This window comes from Ambystoma mexicanum, chromosome 2q, assembly GCF_040938575.1.
Source record: "Ambystoma mexicanum isolate Mex_15411 chromosome 2q, UKY_AmexF1_1, whole genome shotgun sequence".
NCBI lineage: Eukaryota > Metazoa > Chordata > Amphibia > Caudata > Ambystomatidae > Ambystoma > Ambystoma mexicanum.
Window position 1 is genome coordinate 686,592,666 of NC_090924.1, and position 23,161 is coordinate 686,615,826.

Here is a 23,161-nt window from a genome sequence, read left to right on the forward strand (position 1 = left end):
AGTTGTCTGACCACAAGGTCCACCCATCACAGGTCACGCAACTGACACACTTTATTTGCTTTTCCTTCATATGCACATTGCCACTGTTTCATCTCTATAGTGTTGCCCGATTCATTCTCATTTCACATCCTCGTGATGCTTTGGCATTGCTTGTTTTGCTACTATTCACTTGTTGCTCTTTCATATATTCTTATAGCTTTTGCCAATACGTGTTCTCTCCAGTTACACAGTTCCTTTATGACTCTTACCAATGCTTGTTCTCCGTAGCTGCACAATTCCTGTATATCCTTATGGCTCTTGACAATGCTTGTTCTTTCAAGCTGCACAGTTCCTTTATATCCTGTGGTTTCACAAATACTCATACTTGCTTTCATTCATTTCAGTATTCAAAGTGCTTTCACTTACTTCGGCATTCATTAACTTTCTTATAAGTCTTACATGCTCACCTGCCATCCAGGTGTCCCTCTTGCTGGGGTGACTCACCGGTCAGTGATTCCGGCGTTCCAGCGAGGCTTCCCGCTGCCACAAGCTCTCTCTCTCGTGCAGTGCCTCACTCCATCTCCCCAGCGGTTCTCTGTGACTTCGCTCCGACCACCGATGCACCTCTCGCAGCTCGGGCCTTACTTTCCAGGTTCACCTGGTCACACCGGTTCCTTTTCCGCATTCCGCCACAGGCCTCCAGATTCCTTTAGCCTTGCTTCCCACTGCATGCACTCTGCATCTTTCTGGTGTTCTCGAGCTATCTATCTGCCACGCCGCCTTTCAGGAGAGGTCTGCTCTTGTCCAGCAGTCCGTAGATTTGCTTCCACAGCCGACTCCATTCGCTTCATTCTTCCTGCTTTTAAACATCATACCATGCTGATTGGTCCAAAAAGGACTAGACCGCTCATTGCTGGTTTGGGAGTTCTGCACTGCTTAGTTGCCTCTACCTCATCCCAGTATCTAAGGTGTGTGTGTGTGTGTGTGTGTGTCTCTGTCTGTCTGTCTCAATGTGGGTCAGTATAAGGAGGATGTATGCCTCTGGTTTGTCTCTTCCTCGTCCCAGTACCTGACTGGTGCCTACTGGTGAACGATCTTCTGGAATAAATAGGGAAGGGACTGGTAATAGCCTACAAAGGCCTGGGGGACATCCTACTCATTGGCAAAGGGAAATGGGGGATGCCGCGTCTCACCCTAGGGTGTCGCACCTACACTCCCCAAGTCTTATCCACCCAGGTAGTCCTCCCTCGCATTTCTACCCTCAGAGTCGGGATCCGATAGCGACATTCTTTTCCTGGCCACCTGGGAGGAGGATATAGGGGGAAAAGAAACTGGACAGGTGCTGACAACCTTTGGTTTTGGGGTCTCTACACTGGATGGTGGCAATGGTGTAAGTAGCTAGGAAGTGGCTGACAACCCTTGGTTTTGTGACCTCTAGACTGGATGGTAGGAAGTGGTGTAAGTAGCTGGACACTTGCTGGCGACCCTTTGCTTTTTGGCCTCTATACTGGATGGTGGCAGTGGTCGAAGCACCTGGGCAGTGGTTGACAGTCATCGTTGATGTGCCAGGTATCTGCGTTGATGTTGGCAATGTATGCAGGGAGATACATTTCTGGGTATTTGATGGCAATGGGGCAAGTTCCTGAACATCCAATGCCTGTTCTGCGTTGGTCGTGCTGTTCGCCTTCGGTGTGTCTGCCGGGGAGCGGAGAGGCAGCCTGTTGGCTTTGCCAGTACTTGTTTAAAGGAGTTCAGAAGTTCTCATATCGTTGGAGAAATGGAGAGAACAGATCAAGGTGAGAAAGGAGTGTCGTGGATACTGATATCCATATTGCATTGTATTTCTTCCCTATTCTAGTAGTTAAAAATGTCTTTTGATTTCAAACTTTGTGTCCTGCTGTTTGTGAAAGGTGAATGGGTGTTTTTTGAGTGCAAGTGGCATTTGAAGCATATTTTTGAGTTGTTGGCACGTAACGTAAACTTCATTGTTGGAGCGTGAGTGCCCTCATGTGGACGCTTTTTGCATCTGCGGATGTCCATGGCGTAGTGAAAACCGACTATTTCTAAGCTGGGTCTTTGCGATGCATCAACCTAATTTTAAGGTCTAAAGCCTCACAAATGCATTTTGCTTATACTAGGTTATAAAATGCCTCTGCTTCAGTCAAAAGTGCATTGGTAATATAATTTCAAAGTGCAGTGATCGATATTCGCATATTTTGAGTTTTCACCCAAATGATTAAACAATGTTAGTAAAAGAGACAGATTATAATTGTTTCGAAATAAAATAGCAGTTCTTTATCAGGTAGTGGAACCCCATTGTTCTCAAATGATGCGGTAAAATTAATTACTCGATGGATTTCCCTATTACAGCGCTCATGCAAAAATAAAGTGTCAGCATCAGTTTCCTGTTACGCCCAATCATGCGCCTCTTTATTCTTAAATAAATCCGTATTTTTAAAATGCGGTCTTAGTCGTGTGTAATACGGCTGTGAGGCCACACTCGTACACATTGGTTATAGGTGGAAAACTGTCCCCCCCTGGGGTATCCTTGTTTTATTTGTTTTTTCATTGTTAAATGCGTTTTTCATTATGTACCGTTTCACAACTATTTTGTTGGTTTTTGGCATTTAAAGTCTGTATCTTCCCTTTCACCTTTGCATTTAAAATAGTGATCAGATCCCCCTTCTCCCAAAGAATATCTCACAAAAACTTCTGGTCCAAATACTAAAATTCATCTGAAATCATCTAAGTCATACATGCCAAATCCTGTTTCTGGTTTATCTGTGTGGTATGCACATAGGGTGAACCCAGCTAGACAGCAACGTACACACCATTGCGTTCTATATCCATTCCCTTGCCTGGATGAAGAGCTTTCAGCCTGATTTACCCTCAGTTGCAATGTGCTCCTAGTTCACTAAGTAAAATATGCACCGAATGTTAGCATCCTGTGGTGGATGTGTGCAAGGGAACACCGATGTGCTGCATCTTGCCTGATTATGCCGGCTAAGTGCACTCTTCTGGTGGCAAGTGGCGGCACTTCTTGCATGCATGCCAACGTGCCCCGTTCCTTTCAGGAAATGCGAGTCCTTTTCTGGTTTTTATTTTGCATTTTGGAACTCGCAGTTTTGGATCTCCACTTTATAAATCTAGGGCTGCAAGTCCCAGAATGCATAGAAAACCCAGCTTAAGCAAAGCCAATAGTTTGGGCTTTTGCGTAGGCAGGAGATTGGCATTAGCCAAGTACTGCCATAATGGTACTACCTGCACTTAAAATGGCAACAGCTGGCACATGGTGTGAGTACCTGGGCATATGATGCCAGTGCCTGGCAAATACGGATCAAATAACTATAGGACAGCCATAATTGCTGGCTTTGCCAATGCTTGTTTTCAACAAGACTGCGCTGCAAGGAACAGGTGTCGGGACACAAATTGCTTATTATTCAAGTGGCTGAAGGCATACTTATTTAAGACGCTCCTTTGCTGCTGCAATTCATTTATTGTATTTATTCATTTATAGGGCGCTGAAAGCCCACGGGCATCGGGCGCCATAACAAAAACACATAGTACAACAGTAATACATGCGACAAAGTGAAGAGCACAGGCTGGGAGCCGACTAAGGGACCATGAGGAATCTCAATGGAATAGTAAGGTCTTCATTTGTCGATGGAAGCAATTAAACCGTTAAGTCTTGGCAGGCTGCTTAGAAATCACAGTGGCAGGCTCTATACAGAACAATGTTTGATGGTGCAGCATAGCAGCTAGCGGGAGATTGTTTTGGGCAGGGCTAGGAGGTGGCTGGGAATGACCATTGGGATTGGTATATCTATGAGCAGTGAATGGAAAAGTTACATACGTGATTAAAATATTTAGCATGTTGTAAGATAAATGGGAAAAATACAGCTACTAAATATATTATAATGACGTATATTTTGATCCACGCTCTACCTCTCTCATGGACCTATCGGCTAGAGGTCATGGCTATGTAAGAATGCCCAGGTAAATACCTCTTTCAGTTTATTTTAGGCATGTGTCTTGCTGTTGTCCAAAGTATTTACTTAAAGTAATAACATTACATCAATAGAATGTCGGATCTGGCGTAATGGTGTAACCAAATGGGCAAGGAATTGGCCAATGTAATCATGCATTTTAGTGGCAGATCTAGTGTGAACAGGTTGTTTGCAAACTGTATATTTGGATCACATTGTGTGCAATGGTTATTTTAAGTCCATCATGTAGGGAGAGTCCAGTGTTGTACTCAAGTAAGAGAGTCCTGAAGATCACGAACCCCAAATCATGATTCACATTCAGTGATTATATGAATCCGTGCCCTCATTAAAATGCTTAAAGGAAAACATCAAAAACCATCCACGCATGGAAAAGATATTCTACCTGAAATGCCAGTGTAGAATAGACCATTTCAGCTTACAAGCAATCCATCCCACAGCTGCACAGAGTAGCAAGCGCAGGAAGTGCTCTTCTGTTACCGAGCCGCTGAGAAATGCGTGGCGGGTATGAAATGATCTCAGAAGTATGCATTTTGCTCTAGAAAATTGTCTTTTTCTTGCAGCACTGTTGTACAAATAGCTTTATAGAACCAAGACCTCCTGCTCTTAAGGATGGAGACAAACCACATACATGTTTCACCCTCATTAGGGATCATCAGCATAATATAGTCACCGTAAGGGTTTTGGTGAGTTCTTAAAATTGCAAGAAAAAAGAACCTTCCTGCTGAAATGTGGGATTAGAATAGACCACTTCAGCTAACAAGCCACACATTCTTCAGCGCCATCCAAAGCCGCCTTCGGAAGGTCACTTCCCGTTTGAAGACACTGAGGAGTACTTTGTGGGTAGGCACATTAGCTAAAAAGCACACATTTTGCTCGGGAAACTTTGTTATCTGAATGGGCATATCTGTGTCTAGGACTATCTATTAGCGGGTCTATGTATCTATATGTTGGATTGAGGATGTGTGCAGCAACGGGGCGAGGATGGACATGGCAATGCGAGATCGGGATGAGGCTGTGCGTGGCATTGAGGAACTGTGATGAGGAAGGACATGGTAATGAGGGACCAGGATGTGGATAAGCGCAGAAATGGTAATGAGGAACTGTGATGAGGAAGGACATGGTAATGAGGGTAATGAGGGACTGTGATGAGGATTGGGGATGCAGAGGTAATGAGGCACTATGACGAGGATGAAGGTTGCAGGTGTAACGAGGGAATGTGTCAAGGATGAGGGTTGCATTGGTAATAAAGGACTCTGACGAGGAGAAGAGTTGGCAGTTTATTGAGGGACTGTGACAAGGGTGAGGGTAGTGGGGCTAAGGAGAGTTTGTGCAGGGATAATAAGGCACTTTGATGAGGATCCTGTTTGCAGGAGTAATGAGCCCTGCAGATACGAGGTGTACCAGCCACTTTTACTCCGCAAAACTAGGCAACGACTCCCAACAAAAACAAAACTAGGGGGCAAATGTACTCCCAACTAAAAGTCAGAAATATCTGACACATAGATCGTGTACACATGCTTCCACCCACAGAGCTCAATGGGTATGTTTGGATCAATGATACCAGCAGAGCAGTCCCACATGAAGGAGGTCTCTTTTGCTGCCTATCATGAATTAGTAGGTGCAGCAAAGTATAGATCACGAAACAATATCTGCTTTAGAGCTTAGATATATTTTTACGCTCCTCAAAAATACCCCCATTGAGAACCACAATTACATTTTTACACTAAAAAATAAATGTGGTTCCTATTTCAAAAAAATAGTGTGCAAAATACTCTTGCCTCAAAATCTTATCTGGAGCTCTGTTGACAAGGATGAAGATTGTCAGGGTAATGAGAGACTGTGCTGAGAATGAGTGTTGCAGGTGTAATGAGGAATTTTGAGGATGACGGATTCAAATTAATGAGGGACTGCGACTAATATGAGGGATGCCAGGGTAATAACGTACTGCTGGCAAGGATGAGGGATGCTGGGTTAAGGCTGAGTGACTGTGGCAAGGATGATGGATGCAGGGTAATAAGAAACTGGGACTGTTATGAAGTATGCCAGGTTAAGGGTAATAAAGTACTGTGACGAAGATGAGGGATTCTGAGGTAAGGGTGATCAGGAACTGTGATGAGGATGATCGATGCTGGGATAAGGCTAATGAATAACTGTGACAAAGATGTGGAATGCTGGAGTAATGAAGGACTGTGACATGGATGAAGGATGCCAGGGTAAGGGTAATGAGAGACTGTGATGAGGCTGAGGGATGCTGAGGTAAGGATAAGGAGGTACTGTGTCTAGGATGAGGGATGCTGAGCATAATGAGGGATTGCAGTGAGGGTGAAGGATTCCATATGGGGAACTGTGAGGAGGATGCAGGTTTTGGGGAATGAGGGAACTGTGATGAGGATGGGATGCTGGGGTACTTTGGGACTGTGACGAAGAAGGAGGTTGCTGGGGTAATTACGTTCTTGAGCTAATAACTAGAAATGCCCAGAGCACACCTGTTTCTGGAAATTGTTAAGGGTTTAGGATAATTAGTGGGGTGCGAAGGACAAAACCAACCCTGGCACTGGATTGTATCAAACAATGTGAAAACAGCAGGTGTCCACAAACTTGTGGAACACTCCCGTCCCCTGCACACCCTGTGTCTATTGTAAATGCAAACAAAGTATTTCTAGTATGTTACAAATATTTAGAAAACCAACTCTTCAACCACAGATTCACCTGTGTAATTTCTTTATAAAAAGGATATATAAGTATAAGTATATTCGTTCACCATAATAAATTCAAACTATTGGTATCTCCTCATAGTATGATTTTTTTCAATTGGTACACCAACCATAGATTTGATCTGGTTTTACAGGTAGACATCAGCCTAATCTGGATCATCCACAATTCACACATATATAGCATAACAGTTCATTAATCCTGGTCATATCTGTTAAGGGTGTCCTTGAATGCTTTTTCCTTGACGCGTTTCGGGGCAATAATGTCCCCTTCTTGAGAAGTTATCTACCAGCAATTTTCCTTCTCAGTATATCTGGGTGTGAGTTCTGCTAATTTTCTTATTCCTTATACTTTAATGGTGTGCGCCCAAATGGCTGGTCCTGATTCTGTTATCGTCACAGTAATGTGGGAACTTGTTCGCTGGAATGCTATTACAAATTTAATAGGACTGCCTTAGCCAGACAACTTGTAAACCATGTATTCTTAGTAGTGGATATAATGTAGGGTTTTTGCACGGTGCTGGAGACACAGAGCTCGTGAATGAATCGCCATACAGGTGATGACGTGTGAGCATACCCCATGAGGACTGAACATGGTGATCCAGGGGAGACCCCACATTATTGAAATTACCCAGATGAATCTGTGGTTGAAGAGTGTTTTTTTCTAAATATTTGTCTAAATGAACTAGAAATACTTTGTATTTACAATAGATGCAGGGTGTGTAGGGGACGGGAGTGTTCCACAAGTTTGTGGACACCTGCTGTCTTCACATAATTACCTTCTTGAACCAAGATGGGGGGTGCTAGGATAAGAGGGATGGGGGAGTGAGACGAGGAGGGAGGATGGTCGTTTAAGGAGGGACTGTTATGGGGATGAGGCTTCCAGGGGTAATGAGGGTCTGTGACGTGGATGGAGAATGCAGTGTGACAAGGGGGGTCTTGGGAGTTTCTCTCCCAGACATTAGTCCTGGTTACGAGAGACTTACCCAGAGTCTTTAGCTCACTATCTTTCACAGAGAAGAAATATCCCAAACATATCAGTCTTTGTCCTGCCCTGGGGCAGTCCAGCACCGAAATGCTAGGCAATTCTCCTCTGAACAAGAATACCAACAGCATCCCCAGACATGTGTTTCGGTCTGGTTGGACCTCATCAGTAGGGAAGAGCTGTGCCTCTCTAAGAATAGTGAGCAAGGGGTCCACGTCTGGATTCCGCTAGTAACTTAGGGTGAGACCCAAAGTTACTTAAATATGCAAATTGACAAGGGGGGTCCTGGGAGTCTCTCTCCCAGACATTAGTCCTGGTTACGAGAGACTTACCCAGAGTCTTTAGCTCACTATCTTTCACAGAGAAGAAATATCCCAAACATATCAGTCTTTGTCCTGCCCTGGGGCAGTCCAGCACCGAAATGCTAGGCAATTCTCCTCTGAACAAGAGAACCAACAGCATCCCCAGACATGTGTTTCGGTCTGGTTGGACCTCATCAGTAGGGAGGAGCTGTGCCTCTCTAAGAATAGTGAGCAAGGGGTCCACGTCTGGATTCCGCTAGTAACTTCGGTGCTGGACTGCCTCATGGCAGGGCAAAGACTGATATGTTTGGGATATTTCTTCTCTGTGAAAGATAGTGAGCTAAAGACTCTGGGTAAGTCTCTCGTAACCAGGACTAATGTCTGGCAGGGGGACTCCCAGGACCCCCCTTGTTAATTTGCATTTTTAAGTAACTTTGGGTCTCACCCTAAATTACTAGGGGAATCCAGACGTGGACCCCTTGCTCACTATTCTTAGAGAGGCACAGATCCACCCTACCTGATGAGGTCCAACCAGACCGAAACACGTGTCTGAGGTTTCTGTTGGTACTCTTGTTCAGAGGAGAATTGCCTAGCATTTCGGTGCTGGACTGCCCCAGGGCAGGACAAAGACTGAAATGTTTGGGATATTTCTTCTCTGTGAAAGGTAGTGAGCTTAAGACTCTGGGTAAGTCTCTCGTAACCAGGACTAATGTCTGGCAGAGAGACTCCCAGGAACCCCCCTTGTCAATTTGGAGAATGCAGTGGTCATGAAGGATTCTGATGAAGGTGAGTGAGGGATGTGTTAATTGGAGACCAGCCTTAGAGATGTGGTTGTACTGAGGGGCTGTGATGAGGATGAGGGATTCTGTGGTAATATAGGACTGAAGCAAGGATGAGGGATGAAGGGGTAATGAGGGGCAGTGACAAGGATGGGGAATGCCGGGCTAATGAAGGACTGTGATGAGGATGGATGCCGGTCTAAGGGTAATGAGGAACTGTGATGAGGTGGGGGTATGCCAAAGTAGTGAGGGACTGTGACCAGGGTGGGGGATGCAAAGGTGATGCAGCACTATAATAAGGTTATGGGATGTGTAGATATTGAGGGACTGTGACAAGGATAGCGTTTCAAAGGTAATGAGAGGCTGTAATGGGGATCAGTGATGCAGTGGTAATGAGAATCTGTGGCAAGGAGGAGGGCTGTGGATGTAATAAGGGACCGCAAGGGTTGCAGGCAGTGCTTCAGCTAGGATTTGGAAGTGAGAGTATTGTACTCCCTCTTTTTTTTAAAGTTGAGAGCAAAATGATTTTTATGGGAGTAAAAATGTAAGTCCACTTCCCAATGAGCGTATTTTATGAGCAAGTAAAAATATGTTTTAACTGAAAAACGGAAATGTTTTTGTAATGATTATTTATTTGCACCCAATTATTCATGCGCATTACAAGATACAGGTTTACTTCTTCCAGTCAGGCAGTTAAAATAGTAGTTTCTTCCTGTGGTACTACGTGAACTACCGGCCCAAACAGATCCATGTAGGTGGAGGGTGAAAGCAGGGGTGCAAGATTCAATGTGTAATTTCTATTTTTTTGTTGGGAGTATTTATTTTTTATTTTTTGGGAGTATTTGCCAGTTGTTAGGGAGTAAAAGTGGCTGATACACGCCTTGTCTGTAGGGCTGGTTGCAGTGATAATGAGGGCTTGTGACGGAATGTGGAGGTGATGAAGGACTGTGACAAGGATGGGGGATTCAGGGGTAGTTGGGGACTGTGAGTGATCTGCTTTTACACACTACATGGCACGCATTCGCTATGAGAATTCTCTTGCTCTGCATTGCGAGTTTTCTCCTTAACCATTTGCTGCTTCTTGTCTCGGTCTTAAGTGCGTTATAAAAGTTTAATTAATTATAAGAAGCATTGCAGTTTAGCCGGTGTGCAAGTCAGTCTTTGAAGTATCACTTTTAGGTCATCCCAGGCTTGGCAGCCAAAGACCAAGTTTGGCAGTAATTTGCCACGGACTGCAGAGAGGCCTCAAGTGGGAAAGCAGGGGTTTGGGCCAAGGTTTTCTATTTGCACAATTAGCAGTTTTTTTGGCATCAGGCTAAACATCTTCAATACCGTTGCAACTTTAGTTTTACACCAACGTGCAGTGGTATCGGCATAAATGTTTTGAAGAGCCACCGTAGATTTCCCTGCTCGTAGGCCCGCTTCTTGATTGGTAGTAGAGGGGATATGGGACCCCATTTTAAGAAGAACTTTGGACCCAGTTGGCATTGACATCACAAGAACGTGGGCACCTGCGCCCAAACAAGTAAGAGTGAAGGGTGAAGTAAGTAGGACTTGTGCATTGACTTTAAAAATCTTTAATGCGAACAAAAAATGCTCTCGCCCCATCCAGAAAGTCCATGGTGATGTGTAGTCTGGAAAAAGGGGGCCTAAAGGTAAATCTACTGAAAGTGCTGCTTATTTACACGTATTTTCCAAAGATATGCTGAAACAAAGGTCTTACTTAACCTGTCAGGGTTGTGAGTTTCTGCGAGCCTTGCCCCCCAGCTCGTGTCATTTGCACGTCTGCAGGTATCAGATTGCAGAGTGAGGGGAGCCCAAGAAAGAAGAGTGCCCGAGCATCCGGCTTCTAGCGGGGCGGCCATGAATGCGGGTAGCCTCTCCTCTGGATGGCCCATGCATGATCAAGCTTCCTGATGCTAGCCACGTTTCAATGCATGCATGCAGCCTGCTGTTACACATAACAAAAGCATCGGCAGAAGCAGTCCTACGGGTGGTGATGATACATTGATGGCTGAGTTTGTGGGCCTGAGAATCAAGCTGTGTGTGAAAGGAAGGGACACATCCGGTGAGGGAGGAGCCTGAAAGCAGGGGCAGACTGGCCTACTGAGATCTCGGCAGCTCTGCCATGTCCCATGCGGTCCTTTTGTGATGGAACCATGGCTGTCTGATCCCGCTACCTTCCCTGACATGCACCCAGCCCCTTCATTCAGTCTCTCCTCACACCCCACATCTCTGCAGTGAGACCTGTGCTATAAAGCTTTGAGTATGTTATTCCTCATGTTGAACAAATGGATGTCCTTTTTTATGTTTAGCTGTTTAGTAACCCTTGTATAGGGGAAGAAGTGCCTTAATATTCACTAATTGGACCCACTTGCCTACATTTTGTGTGGGAGAGAAAGTATCCCAAACTCTACTTTTAGGGGTTGCTCTTGCTCAGACGGTGTAATATGTAGCCACTTGGGAAAACATTTCTAGCGCCACTTTTGGATCCCGGGCCAGCCCTGTCCGAAAGGATGATCCAGCAACACACGGGAGAAAAGATGAAGGAAGGCGAAAAACCAGTAGCATACATGGAAGCGTACAATAATAATGCGTTGGCGCCCTGTTCCAAGGGCTGGAGCGGGTGTTAACGGCCCGGCAGCCTATTACGATGGCACCGAGACATTACCCCCGGTTCCAGCCCTTGGAACAGGCTGCTAACGCTATTTGCACCAAAGCGGTAACCCGGGGTGTTTAAAAATTTTTTTTAAGTGTCTTCATTTAATAAATGGGACACTGTGTGTGTCTCGTTCTATGAATGAAAATACTTTTCGTAGATGGCCGTCATGTTTATAGAAGCTGGGGCTCAGTATGGAGCCCCTCTTCCATTACCATGGCGGCCAGACAAGCGAGATGAACTGAAGCTGCTCCGGTGGCGGGGTATCAGGTAAGTGGGTCAGGGGGAGGGATTGGGAAACGTTTTTTAAAAAAGAAACAGAAGGGTGGGGGGAAGATGGCGCTGCGGGCGGATGAGGCAACCTGCGGTTCCGTGGAACACGGACTTAGATCAGAAGTTTCAGCCCACGATCCGCAGTACCCGACTGTCTGCACCCACCACCACCCCCCGTGTTTGCCTTCCATATATTGGTTTTCTTATAACCTGGGCATCCCAGCCCTGTGACTCTTGGAGAATCTCACTACATTTCCCAGGATGCAGCATTTCACACTTGATCAGCTCTTCTTTATGGATTTGTGATGCCTTGATGTTCTAAACTTCAGTTTCCAGCATACATCCTTTCACCCTTGCTTCAATTTGACTTTTTTGTATTTGTGGTACTGAGCGTCTTGATTACCCTGCATGCAGCATTTCATGCGTGGCTAAATTCTGCCTTATTTGTGACGCTTTGTGACATTTTTAATTCAGTTCCAAGTGTGGGTCATTTCACATTTTGTTTCAGTGCCCCATGCTTCCATTTGAGACACTCATTTCCCATAATGCAACCTTTCACACAGACACTTTGGGATATCTTACTCTACTTCCCAGAATGAAGTGTTTGTGGCTATTTCTGTTCTTGTGGAATACCCACCTGCAAGTTAACCTCGTAACTGATTAGGGCTCCTGATCACTTGCCCCACTTTAGAGTTTTGCCAAAGGTTCTCAACGCGTCTTGTCCTCCATATCTCAGGAGGCCTCAGTGCTGTCTTTCCAGCTTGTTCTTTCCATCTTTTTTCGCAGTCTCTCTCACAGTCCTTCCATTCCAGACTCATTTGTCTGCTGGTGACCTCTCTTCCCTTCACCTTCACCTTCGTCAGCGTATCAGCTTCTCAAACACTTCGGCTGACAATTGTCCATTGTAACCTCTCTGCACCGAATTTATACCCTATGTCTGGTAGCGTCTCCCATCTTTACGGTTGGAGAATCTTACAATTGTCATAAACAGTACAGTCTGCATCATGGGAGAGGTCACCAAGAAAGTACAAGGGCAAGAACGTCTCCACCTCTAAGTGTAGGGCAGCGCGCTCCATAGCGGGGCGGTTTCCAATGAGCAGGATCTGAAGATACACTGGTGATTTTCTCTGTCTGTTTTTGAAGTCACGCTTTCCCTCCCATGGTTCCCTTACTTTCCTTTCGTCACCCCTATACTCTGCTTTCCCACGCTGCGATTTGAACATGATACCCATAAAGCCAGCATGTTCTTCAGTAAAGTAGTTGTTTGAAAACATACTGTTTAAAAAAACAAAAACAAAAAAAGTATACATTTGCTAACAAGTTTTTTTTTTTTTTTTTTTTAGGTGTCGAAAACGGATCCATCTCCAAAGAGAGAAATGCCAACGATGATCCTCTTCAATGTTGTGTTTGCGCTGAGGGTAAGGCAGGCAAGTTAATATAAGGGCGCCTGGCGAGGTCCTGATCTACCCAGGAGGGTACACCTATAAATATCCAAAGAATCAGGATGAGAGATCCTACAAGCAAAATGCGTGGTCTGAACATATACATTTATTTCAAGAACACATGTATATTCTTAGTTAGTTTACACAACTTTCGATAAGCACGAAAGCGAATGACAACGGACAGGAATGATTGTATACAGTGGAAATACAAGGTAAGTATCAGCCTCTATGATGTTGAGGCAAAAGCTCCACCTAAGGGTACAGACACAAATGGATAAACCTATACTTATATATACCTATATACCTAAACCTCAGCATCATAGAGGCTGATACTTACCTTGTATTTCCACTGCATACAATCATTCCTGTCCGTTGTCATTCGCTTTTGTGCTTATCGAAAGTTGTGTAAACTAACTAAGAATATACATGTGTTCTTGAAATAAATTTATATGTTCAGAACCACGCATTTTGCTTGTAGGATCTCTCATCCTGAATCTTTGGATATTTATATGGGTAAGGCAGGCAGCCTTTATATAAAAGTGAACACATTTGCCTCGTTTTTGGACTGGTATTTAACACTTCTGGTTACGTGTGCTGTTTTTAAGCATTCCCAATTTCTGCACGGTGGGACAGCAAGATGGCGCAGGATCCCATAGTCGTATCGAGAAGGGACCTCAGGCTCACCTAACTTCTCCCACTAGCGTTCCACTTCACTGTAACTCATGACTGCTTTTGTGTTCTTCACTGAGAGCCTGGGGTCACCCAATGGGCCTTTTCTCAAGATGAGAGGGGGAGATTGCTAATGAGTTGCCGACAGAAGGGCGGGTGAGCATGTCTGTGAGCTATCTAGAGGCACCAGACTCCAGCTCTCACTTTGAACTGCAAACAAATTCCTACAGAAAAACACATTACTTTTTAATTTAGATTCTTCCCAAAATGATCCATATCCCCTTCAGACAAGTTGCAGCATTGAGTAGGGCATGAGGAGAAATGGCGAGCCTGCGAAGGGTGGAATAGCGCTGTATTATGTATTCTAATATTCACAAAACATGAACATTTAGAAGGAGGTCTCACTTCGTTTGGCATTTTCGTTTTTGCGATCATTAAAGATTGGCAAAGAAGGGAGAAGTGCAGCTCTTCCTATGGATGGGCCGCTTTGTGTTGCACTAAGGAAACACTAGCGCGCTTCACAGAGCCCCAGCAGGGGGGAAGGGGCTGGCAGAAGGTGTGTCCATGCCTTCACAAAGCCCCAGCAGGAAGGAAGGGGCTGGCAGAAGGTGGTGTGTCCATGCCTTCACAGAGCCCAACCACGGGAAGAGAAGGAGGCTAGTTAAGGGGTGTCCATGCCTTCACAGAGCCCTACCAATGGAGGGAAGGAGGCTGGCAGAAGGGGTGTCCATGCCTTCACAGAGCCCAACCACGGGAAGAGAAGGAGGCTAGTTAAGGGGTGTCCATGCCTTCACAGAGCCCTACCAATGGAGGGAAGGAGGCTGGCAGAAGGGGTGTCCATGCCTTCACAGAGCCCAACTGGGGGAGAGAAGGAGGCTGGCAGAAGGGGTGTCCTTGCCTTCACAGAGCCCTACCGGGGGTGGGGGGGGCAGAGGCTGGCAGAAGGGGTGTCCATGCCTTCACAGAGCCCTACCGAGGGAGAGGAGGAGGCTGGCAGAAGGGGTGTCCATGCCTTCACAGAGCCCCAGTGGGGGGGGAGAAAAGAAGGCTGGCAGAAGGGTTATCCATGCCTTCACAGAGCCCTTCTGGGGGGGGGGGGAAGAAGGAGGCTGGCAGAAGGGGTGTCCATGCCTTCACAGAGCCCCAACGGTGGGAAGTAGGCTGGCAGAAGGGGTGTCCATGCCTTCACAGAGCCCTACCAGGGGTGGGGGGGCAGAGGCTGGCAGAAGGGGTGAACATGCCTTCACAGAGCCCAAGGGGGGGAGAGGAGGCGGTTAGTTAAGGGGTGTCCATGCCTTCACAGAGCCCAACTGGGGGAGAGGAGGAGGCTGGCGGAAGGGGTGTCCATGCCTTCCCAGAGCCCCAGTGGGGGGGGAGGAGATGGTTAGTTAAGGGGTGTCCATGCCTTCACTGAGCCCAACTGGGGGAGAGAAGGAGGCTGGCAGAAGGGGTGTCCTTGCCTTCACAGAGCCCTACCGGGAGTGGGGAGGGGAGCAGAGGCTGGCAGAAGGGGTGTCCATGCCTTCACAGAGCCCTACCGAGGGAGAGAAGGAGGCTGGCAGAAGGGTTGTCCATGCCTTCACAGAGCCCAACTGGGGGAGAGAAGGAGGCTGGCAGAAGGGGTGTCCTTGCCTTCACAGAGCCCTACCGGGAGTGGGGAGGGGAGCAGAGGCTGGCAGAAGGGGTGTCCATGCCTTCACAGAGCCCTACCGAGGGAGAGAAGGAGGCTGGCAGAAGGGTTGTCCATGCCTTCACAGAGCCCAACTGGGGGAGTGAAGGAGGCTGGCAGAAGGGGTGTCCATGCCTTCACAGAGCCCTACCAGGTGAGGGAAGAAGGCTGGCAGAAGGGGTGTCCTTGCCTTCACAGAGCCCTACCGGGCGTGGGGTGGGGGGAGGGGGCAGAGGCTGGCAGAAGGGGTGTCCATGCCTTCACAGAGCCCTACCAAGGGAGAGATGGAGGCTGGCAGAAGGGGTGTCCATGCCTTCACAGAACGCTACCGGGGGGAGAAGGAGGCTGGCAAAAGGGGTGTCTATGCCTCCATAGACCCCTACTGGGGAGAGAAGGAGGCTGGCAGAAGGGGTGTCCATGCCTTGACAGAGCCCTACCGGGGGAGAAGGAGGCTGGCAGAAGGGGTGTCCATGCCTTCACAGAGCCTTACCGGGGGAGAGAAGGAGGCTGGCAGAAGGGGTGTCCATGCCTTCACAGAACCCTACCGGGGGAGAGAAGGAGGCTGGCAGAAGGGGTGTCCATGCCTTGACAGAGCCCTACCAGGGGAGAGAAGGAGGCTGGCAGAAGGGGTGTCCATGCCTTGACAGAGCCCTACAGGGGGAGGAGGAGGCTGGCAGAAGGGGTGTCCATGCCTTCACAGAGCCCTAACTGGGAGAGAAGGAGGCTGGCAGAAGGGGTGTACATGCCTTCACAGAGCCCCAACGGTGGGAAGTAGGCTGGCAGAAGGGGTGTCCATGCCTTCACAGGGCCCTACCAGGGAGTGGGGGGGGCAGAGGCCCTTCACAGAGCCCTACCTGGAAGAGAAGGAGGCTGGCAGAAGGGGTATCCATGCCTTCACAGAGCCCTACCGAGGGAGAGAAGGAGGCTGGCAGAAGGGGTGTCCATGCCTTCACAGAGCCCTACCGGGGGGAGAAGGAGGCTGGCAGAAGGGGTGTCCATGCCTTGACAGAGCCCTGCCGGGAAGGGAAGGAGGCTGTCAGAATGGGTGTCCATGCCTTCACACAGCGCTACCGGGGGAGAGAAGGAGGCTGGCAGAAGGGGTGTCCATGCCTGTGTCTTTATGAGGGGAAGACAGACTTGTGCCTGTAGAGCTTATTGCTTCACAATCAAGTCTCCATTTACAGGGCAAGAGCCACAACCGCTTCAAATGTTGATGTGTTCTATATACTATGAAATGGAATTTTAAAATGGGTGGAGCCCTTTATATTATGGATATTTTTAGCTTCATTGGGGCATTCAGGATATTGCTTCAAAATCCCAGATGGCGTTTGCACTAGTAACAAACCCGTTTTTAGTTTGGGCTATTAGGTGTCACTTGCGACACTTCTAAGCCGAAACCTTTGCCTTAGAGTACATATAGCAAGGCCTGGCACATGATAGGACACACAGCTTCTAGGTGTTGTTTGCATTCACTGCCCATGGCCATTCCCACCCAGTTCCTGCCCCTCCTCGCCAAAAACGTCTCCTCATGGGAACACTCTGAGCTCCCTTTTTTCAAGCCTTACCATCAAACTTTGCATGGAATTGCCTGTCAGTGTTTTTTCAAAGCAATCTTCTGAGACTCATAGACTTAATGGGAGTTCTAAATGCACTACTGGTGTAAGAGAAATGTCCTAACCATGTCTGCCTTCAGCCACTCGATTTATAAGCACCCTGCGTGTCCTTCCCTGAAGTCCTGTTAAAAACAAGCATTGGCAAAGCCATCCATTTTTGCTTAGGCATTTGCCAGACACTACTATATGCTCGGGTACTCCCACCCAGGGGTGTTGCTAGGTTTCAAAAAGATCTGGGGCTACGCTAATGTTGAGACTGTCAGGACTCGGGGTTAGACAGCCTTTTGGTTGTAGCTCCTGAGCATCTATCTGGGGCTACAACCAAAAGTACCGGGGCTATAGGCCCCTCAGCCTCCTCCCCCCCTAGCAACACCTCTGCTCACACCATTTGCATCTGCTGCCATCAATGGCCAGTTAATAATACCACAGCTGCACCTGGCAAGTTCCTTGCACAGGCCTACACAAAGGCCCAAACGGTTGGCATTGCCAAAGCTTGTTCGGTGCTGTGAATTGTCTTGGATTGCTAAAACAAATCTTAGATTTTGGTAAATGTAGCCTCGTTCTCAATACAACAGTCTCCCCATTGCTGTGTCCCAGTAGTTGGGCAGATGCCAAAAGTGAATTGTGGCTCTGTATTTGTGCTAGTGCTACCCTTAACACGTTGCTAAGCTGTGTTATTTTGCCCATTCATGTCTAGACCCATGGAATCAATTTTTGAAACGGGAGGCAGTTACTTTTAAGCAATGCAGGACGGCCTTGATATTTCTTTTAGCTTCCTTCACATCGCTTAGATGCTTAGTTAGCTACTCAATCGTGAATCGCTTCTCTGCTTTGAAAACAAAATTATTTCGGATATTAGTCATTCCTCTCTGAATAGGTTATATGTATTACGCAGTTGTTTAATTATTATTTTAAAAATTAGGGCTTTCCATATTTGTTCCCGTTTACAAAGAGATAAGTAGATGCTTTTATGAAAATAGTCTTCTCTTTCAGAAATGAAGCTAATATGATGAATCTGATTGTTAAAAGTCTCCTTCAGGGGTGTGCTGTGCTGTGCTGTGCTGTGGTGCAGTCTAAGGACCTTTTGGATATTCGACTCTGTGATGCACAGTACACATAGCTCCGTCTGTGTACAGTGGGTCCAGACAGTATTAGGATTGTGGTGTATTTTCATTGTCACTAAGACAGCTGCCTTCTGCTTTGGACGCTGTGGCTTGTTACTAAAGACATGGCAATGTTTTCATGTTTGGGGTTGATTGGTGAGTATTTATGCCAAAGACCTAAGCAGCAGCGGGCATGGTCTGGATCTCACCTAATGGGCCCTACAGTAACCTCTCCTAGCTTCTTGTCCGCTCCTTGGTAAGGTGGCAAATAAGGTTCAGTGAACAAGGAGAATGATGTTATTTCCAATTGGGAAATTTTGCAAAAAGCAAGAGAGGGACCAGAGGTTTTGGCAGAGAGGTACAGTAAAAAAATGTGGGAAGGAATGCCAAGTTCAGATCGGAGACGTGGTAAGGATTAAGAGTCCCTGGTTTACGAGGAAGGGTTTGATGGCATTTTTGGTACCTTTTGAAGGTGATAAGGATGGGACACACGGATATTTCCAATTGAGTGGTGGTACCGTGTGGAGCCAGAGAAGACTTGCCATTCAGGGTTCTCCGGGGGCAGGTGGGTTGATGATGTCCCAAGTGTAAATTCAAAGGAGCTAATCAACAGTGGGGCAAAGCAGGTTGTGGACAAAGTTTGAAAAGGAAAATTTAGGAACCCGTGTATATGAAGTAAGTGAGAGAGGGCACAGTGAGGGTGTGCCCACCAGAAGTGGGCCAGGCGAAATAAGGGAGATTAAAGTGTGGGGCGCCCCCTCGAGACTTTAGCAGCACGCGATTAGACGCGAAACTTCTTCAGAAGGGATCTAACCTGATTACTGTGGAACATTCTTGCCAAATTTAATAGGGGCACTAGAGGAATTCAAGAATAATAACCCGGATTTGAAAAAGGTCTCAAGGGAGACCGAAACACGTGTCCTCACAAAAGGGCACTTTGTAAAAGAATAAATCACTTTTTTGAACATTGGGTGCAGTCTCCTTCCGGGTTATTCAACTTTACCCTATGCTTAAGGGTTTTTTTTCTTGGCAAAACCCAAACCCGATGAGACGCGACCATCTGCATTTAAAGAAGCTTTTTGGAACATATTGACAACCATAAAGCATATGTCGCCATGTTAGACCAAACCGCTGCAGCCAAGAGTTTTTGAAAAATGTGACTGTTAATAGTTACAGTTGGATATCATTTTTGTGATTGCTTTTGTGTTATTTCAATTGTTCAGAAAATGTAAAACAAGGGAGGGAAGTGTGTTGTAGTGTAGTATTGCATAGGCTGTTGGAGAAGGAGAGCAATACATACAGTATGTGCAGGGTTTGAAATTGCCAGGAGCTGGGAGCTATGTAGCTCCTGATATGGTTAGCCTGAAACCACCAGCTACCAGGAGCTACATTTGACTCCCCAGGCAAGTGGTGCCAGACAAACCTAGCTATTGATATTAACTGTAGGTTTGAGAATGTGTATAAAAGAGTTAAGGAAACGCCAAAGGACATTTAAAAGCAAATTGTAGAACATATAAAAGACTCAGTTACAGTTTGCATCTTGCACAGAAGTTAGATTTGGTGCACTTTAGGTACTTGCTCCTGGTTCCCCCGAGGTAGCGTCTACCTACCTAATGGTGGACGACTGATACCCAGGAGCTGCCTTTTATACCGGATCAACCAATCCTAATTTCGATCCCTGTTGTGTTTACCTATGATGTTGTATTAAAGGTCTATTGAACGTCTTTTTACGTTCAGGAAGGACATTTATGGCCATTCTAGGAGAAGATAACTGCTGAGTGCCACGGATTAAACGTACCCCGCAACCTGGTGTCTTAGTGTCCCTGGTTGTGGCAATTACCACAAGGAGCTACCTCTGGGGAGTGAGGCCAGAGGAGCAAGTACACAGCATATCACAGTTCCACGACATGCGAACTATATAACTCTGTGTTTATGAAGTAGAGCCAATTACAATTACACTGTCTTCTAGATGTGTCCAGATATTCCTTTATGCATATTCCCAAACACGCTTCCCACGTAGGTCTGTTTGTATGCCACCAGATGGCCCGCAGCCTCAAAAGAAGCTTCTAATGGCTACTGGAGTTAAGCTAACCAGACGCTACTAGTACTAGCCAACAAGCAGTGAATAGCTCCCAGTAATTCCGATCCGGGCTCTGTCAAAAGAACACTCCAACTTTCCATGGAGATTGCTTGTTAAGACTAATTCAATAGGACTGTGGATGTGTGCCTTTGCTCGCTGCAGTACGGTTTATTGTTGGAATAAATGCGCTATTGGGAGAATGCATCTATTATGGAAATGTTTAACTGCTAGTCTCCAGTTTGTCTTAACTGGCTCTCGTGTGTGGGCCCTGTAATGAGTTCAGCAGAATGGGATTTCAGCGAACTGGGAGAGTCAGCAGTGAGCCGGGATGGTTTTAAAATGAGCATTGTCAAAGCCAATAGTCTGGGCTTTTCTATAGACCTACAAGTTCCCCTTGTTCACGTAGTTTTATCATTACCGCTTTTGTATATTAAACCTTTCTAGAAAGAATACTAAAACAATAAATGACATGTTACTATTAGTTTTTATTTATTCTTTACAAACCATGTTACTGCTAGTCTTTACCTTTTCAATGCAAAATATATATGCATGAAATCTTCTCCTGCCATTTATACTAGAAAATCTATCCCACAGGCAAAGTTGTTGGTCATAGAAATGTTTGTTATTATTGACGGGTCAATAAAACGGAGTGCGAAACTGTAGGTTGTGAAGTGTGATGAAGTGTATACTGAGCAAGAACCACAATACTGCGACTGGAAATGAGTGTTGTGAACATTTAATTTCATCACCATCTGATCAATGAATCGGAGCTGAATTGGTGGCAGATTTCATACAGTTGAACGGCTGGGACATGGCCCAGCAGAGTGCCTTCTTGACCCCTACGCTAGCTACTAAAATTCAGGGTTGCCTGCTGGTATGCAATGGTAAAACTGCAGAATCACCATCGGGCCTATTTGCTGTATCGCAAACTGCTAAATGTATTCTACGCACTTTCTCCTGTGCAGACTATTATCGTCTCAGCATTTTTAAGGGCTCAGAACGACTGTTGTTTTTTCCCCCATGTTCCCACCCTCCCTGAGTGCTTTGAAACACTTGCCTGTGTATAGGCGCTTTATAAATAAACAGTACCATACCATACAGTACCGTACTGTATTGTTCATCAAGAGGCTTAATGGCACATCTGGTAAGCAATGGTTTAATACCCCTCAGAGCAGCTGAATGTGTGCAATTGGCCCTTTACCTCTTACAAATCTGCTTTTGCTGGAATACGTGGCTGCATTATATCATTATATTGTGATCAAGGTTTAGCTAAGCGAGCATGCAACACTGCTGTTTCCTCTGGCATATATGTATACCTCTCCAAATGCTAGAAAAAAGTCCCAAGACCACTACGGTAACTAGGGCATTTGTTTTTCTCATACAATTGGCTGATAACACATCTACGGCAACAATGTGTCACAACATAGAGCCAAGCAGGTGCCTTCTATTGCACTGTCCCACTTGTGAGCTTTTATCACCCTTCCTTTATTTATCCTGTGCAATTTCTCTACAATTGATGCAAATGTTTTGCTCTCACAAAGTGTAGCTGGGCTTTCTGGATTTCAGTGGATATCATTGGTGCTGTTTTTTTGCAGATTTTGCGTACATTGGCTTCCTCTCTCGCATGGCGTACGTACGCTTTGGGCCAGCTTATTCAGCTGGGTAGATCTATGCCTTGCGGCGCTTGCTGGTGGTCCAGAACATTATTGTTATTCGCTCATAAAGTGATAAACCCCACAGGTGTACAGCTAGGTGCACATCCTGAAGCCTAATGTGATAGCGTAATCGGCAAGTTAAGACTGTGAATCTAACGGCTGTGTCCTGAGAGTCTGCTACCAGGGCGTGTATAGAGGTGGTGCACAGTTAGTGATAGTGTGTTGCTGGCCATTACCTGCTTATTGAATTGCTGTTGAGCTGTTTACCCGAAACCTGCTAAGCAGGGGCGGTAAAGCTGACTCTCGCTCAAAAAATCCAAATCTTCTAGCACAGTGACATCCTCTGGCGTATTTGTCTTTGCCATGTGATTGGCTACTCCTGCCACCTGGTAGTCTCTTGTGCATGTGGGGGTCCCCACTGCTGGATGGATTAGTGTTTGCAGTCACAGTTCGGCATCCAGTATTTGCTTGTTGGGTGCCTCCCCGAGATCTTAAGAACTAGCCTCCCTATTGATACTTGATTGGTGGCTCAACAGAAGATAGCAGGGATGCAGCAGCGGGGCCTGCTGTCATCTGGTGATGCACTGCCTCGACCAGGCCATGCGTAGCCCAAGATTGGGATAAGAGGCATGGATGGTCCACTGAGCAGGGTTGGGCTTCTCGGCAGGGATGGGACTTGAGTGTGTTTATGGGACTATGGTTGAAGATAGGCCTTTGGGGGCAGTGATGAGCTTCAAGACAGGAATGCGCCTTTGGCCAGTGAGGGGTCTCCGGCCAGGGATGGACCTTGGGCAGAAGTGTAGGGCCTTGGAGCAGGGATCAGCCTTGTGGCAAAGCAGAGCTATGCAGTGGCGGGCCACGGATTAGGGTTGTGCAGGGGTGGGCCTCACAGCAGGAAGCAGGGGCGTCAGGGCATTGCAGTGGAGATTAGGGTTTAGAACAATTTTACCTAACCCCAAAAGTCTGACTCCCAAAAGTTCGACCCCCAGTTTCCCGCATATATATAATGTGGGGGGTAAAGTATATAAAAAATGTATAGGGGTAAGGTGGGGGGGCTGTGCGAGTTCTCCCCCCACATATATATTTACGGGAATTTTTGTTTTAAAAAAAATAAAAAATAATAAAGTCGACCATTTGGAAAGTCGTACCTTTTGGGTTCGGTAAAATCACTTAGATTCGAGATTATAGCAGTGCTGACCATAATGAAGGAACACGCTGCACTCTTTCATTGCTTT

General features: G+C 46.4%; 1 protein-coding gene across 4 annotated transcripts in view; it reads left to right on the top strand.

Annotated features, from left to right (window-relative positions):
* Positions 1-23,161, top strand: part of NPRL3 (NPR3 like, GATOR1 complex subunit) — a 649,409-nt gene that overhangs the window by 124,732 nt on the left and 501,516 nt on the right. For all 4 annotated transcript variants that reach the window (XM_069647897.1, XM_069647894.1, XM_069647896.1 and 1 more), the window contains one exon: positions 13,039-13,113. In XM_069647897.1, the coding sequence (XP_069503998.1) occupies positions 13,039-13,113 (75 nt within the window). The remainder of the gene's footprint in view (positions 1-13,038; positions 13,114-23,161) is intronic.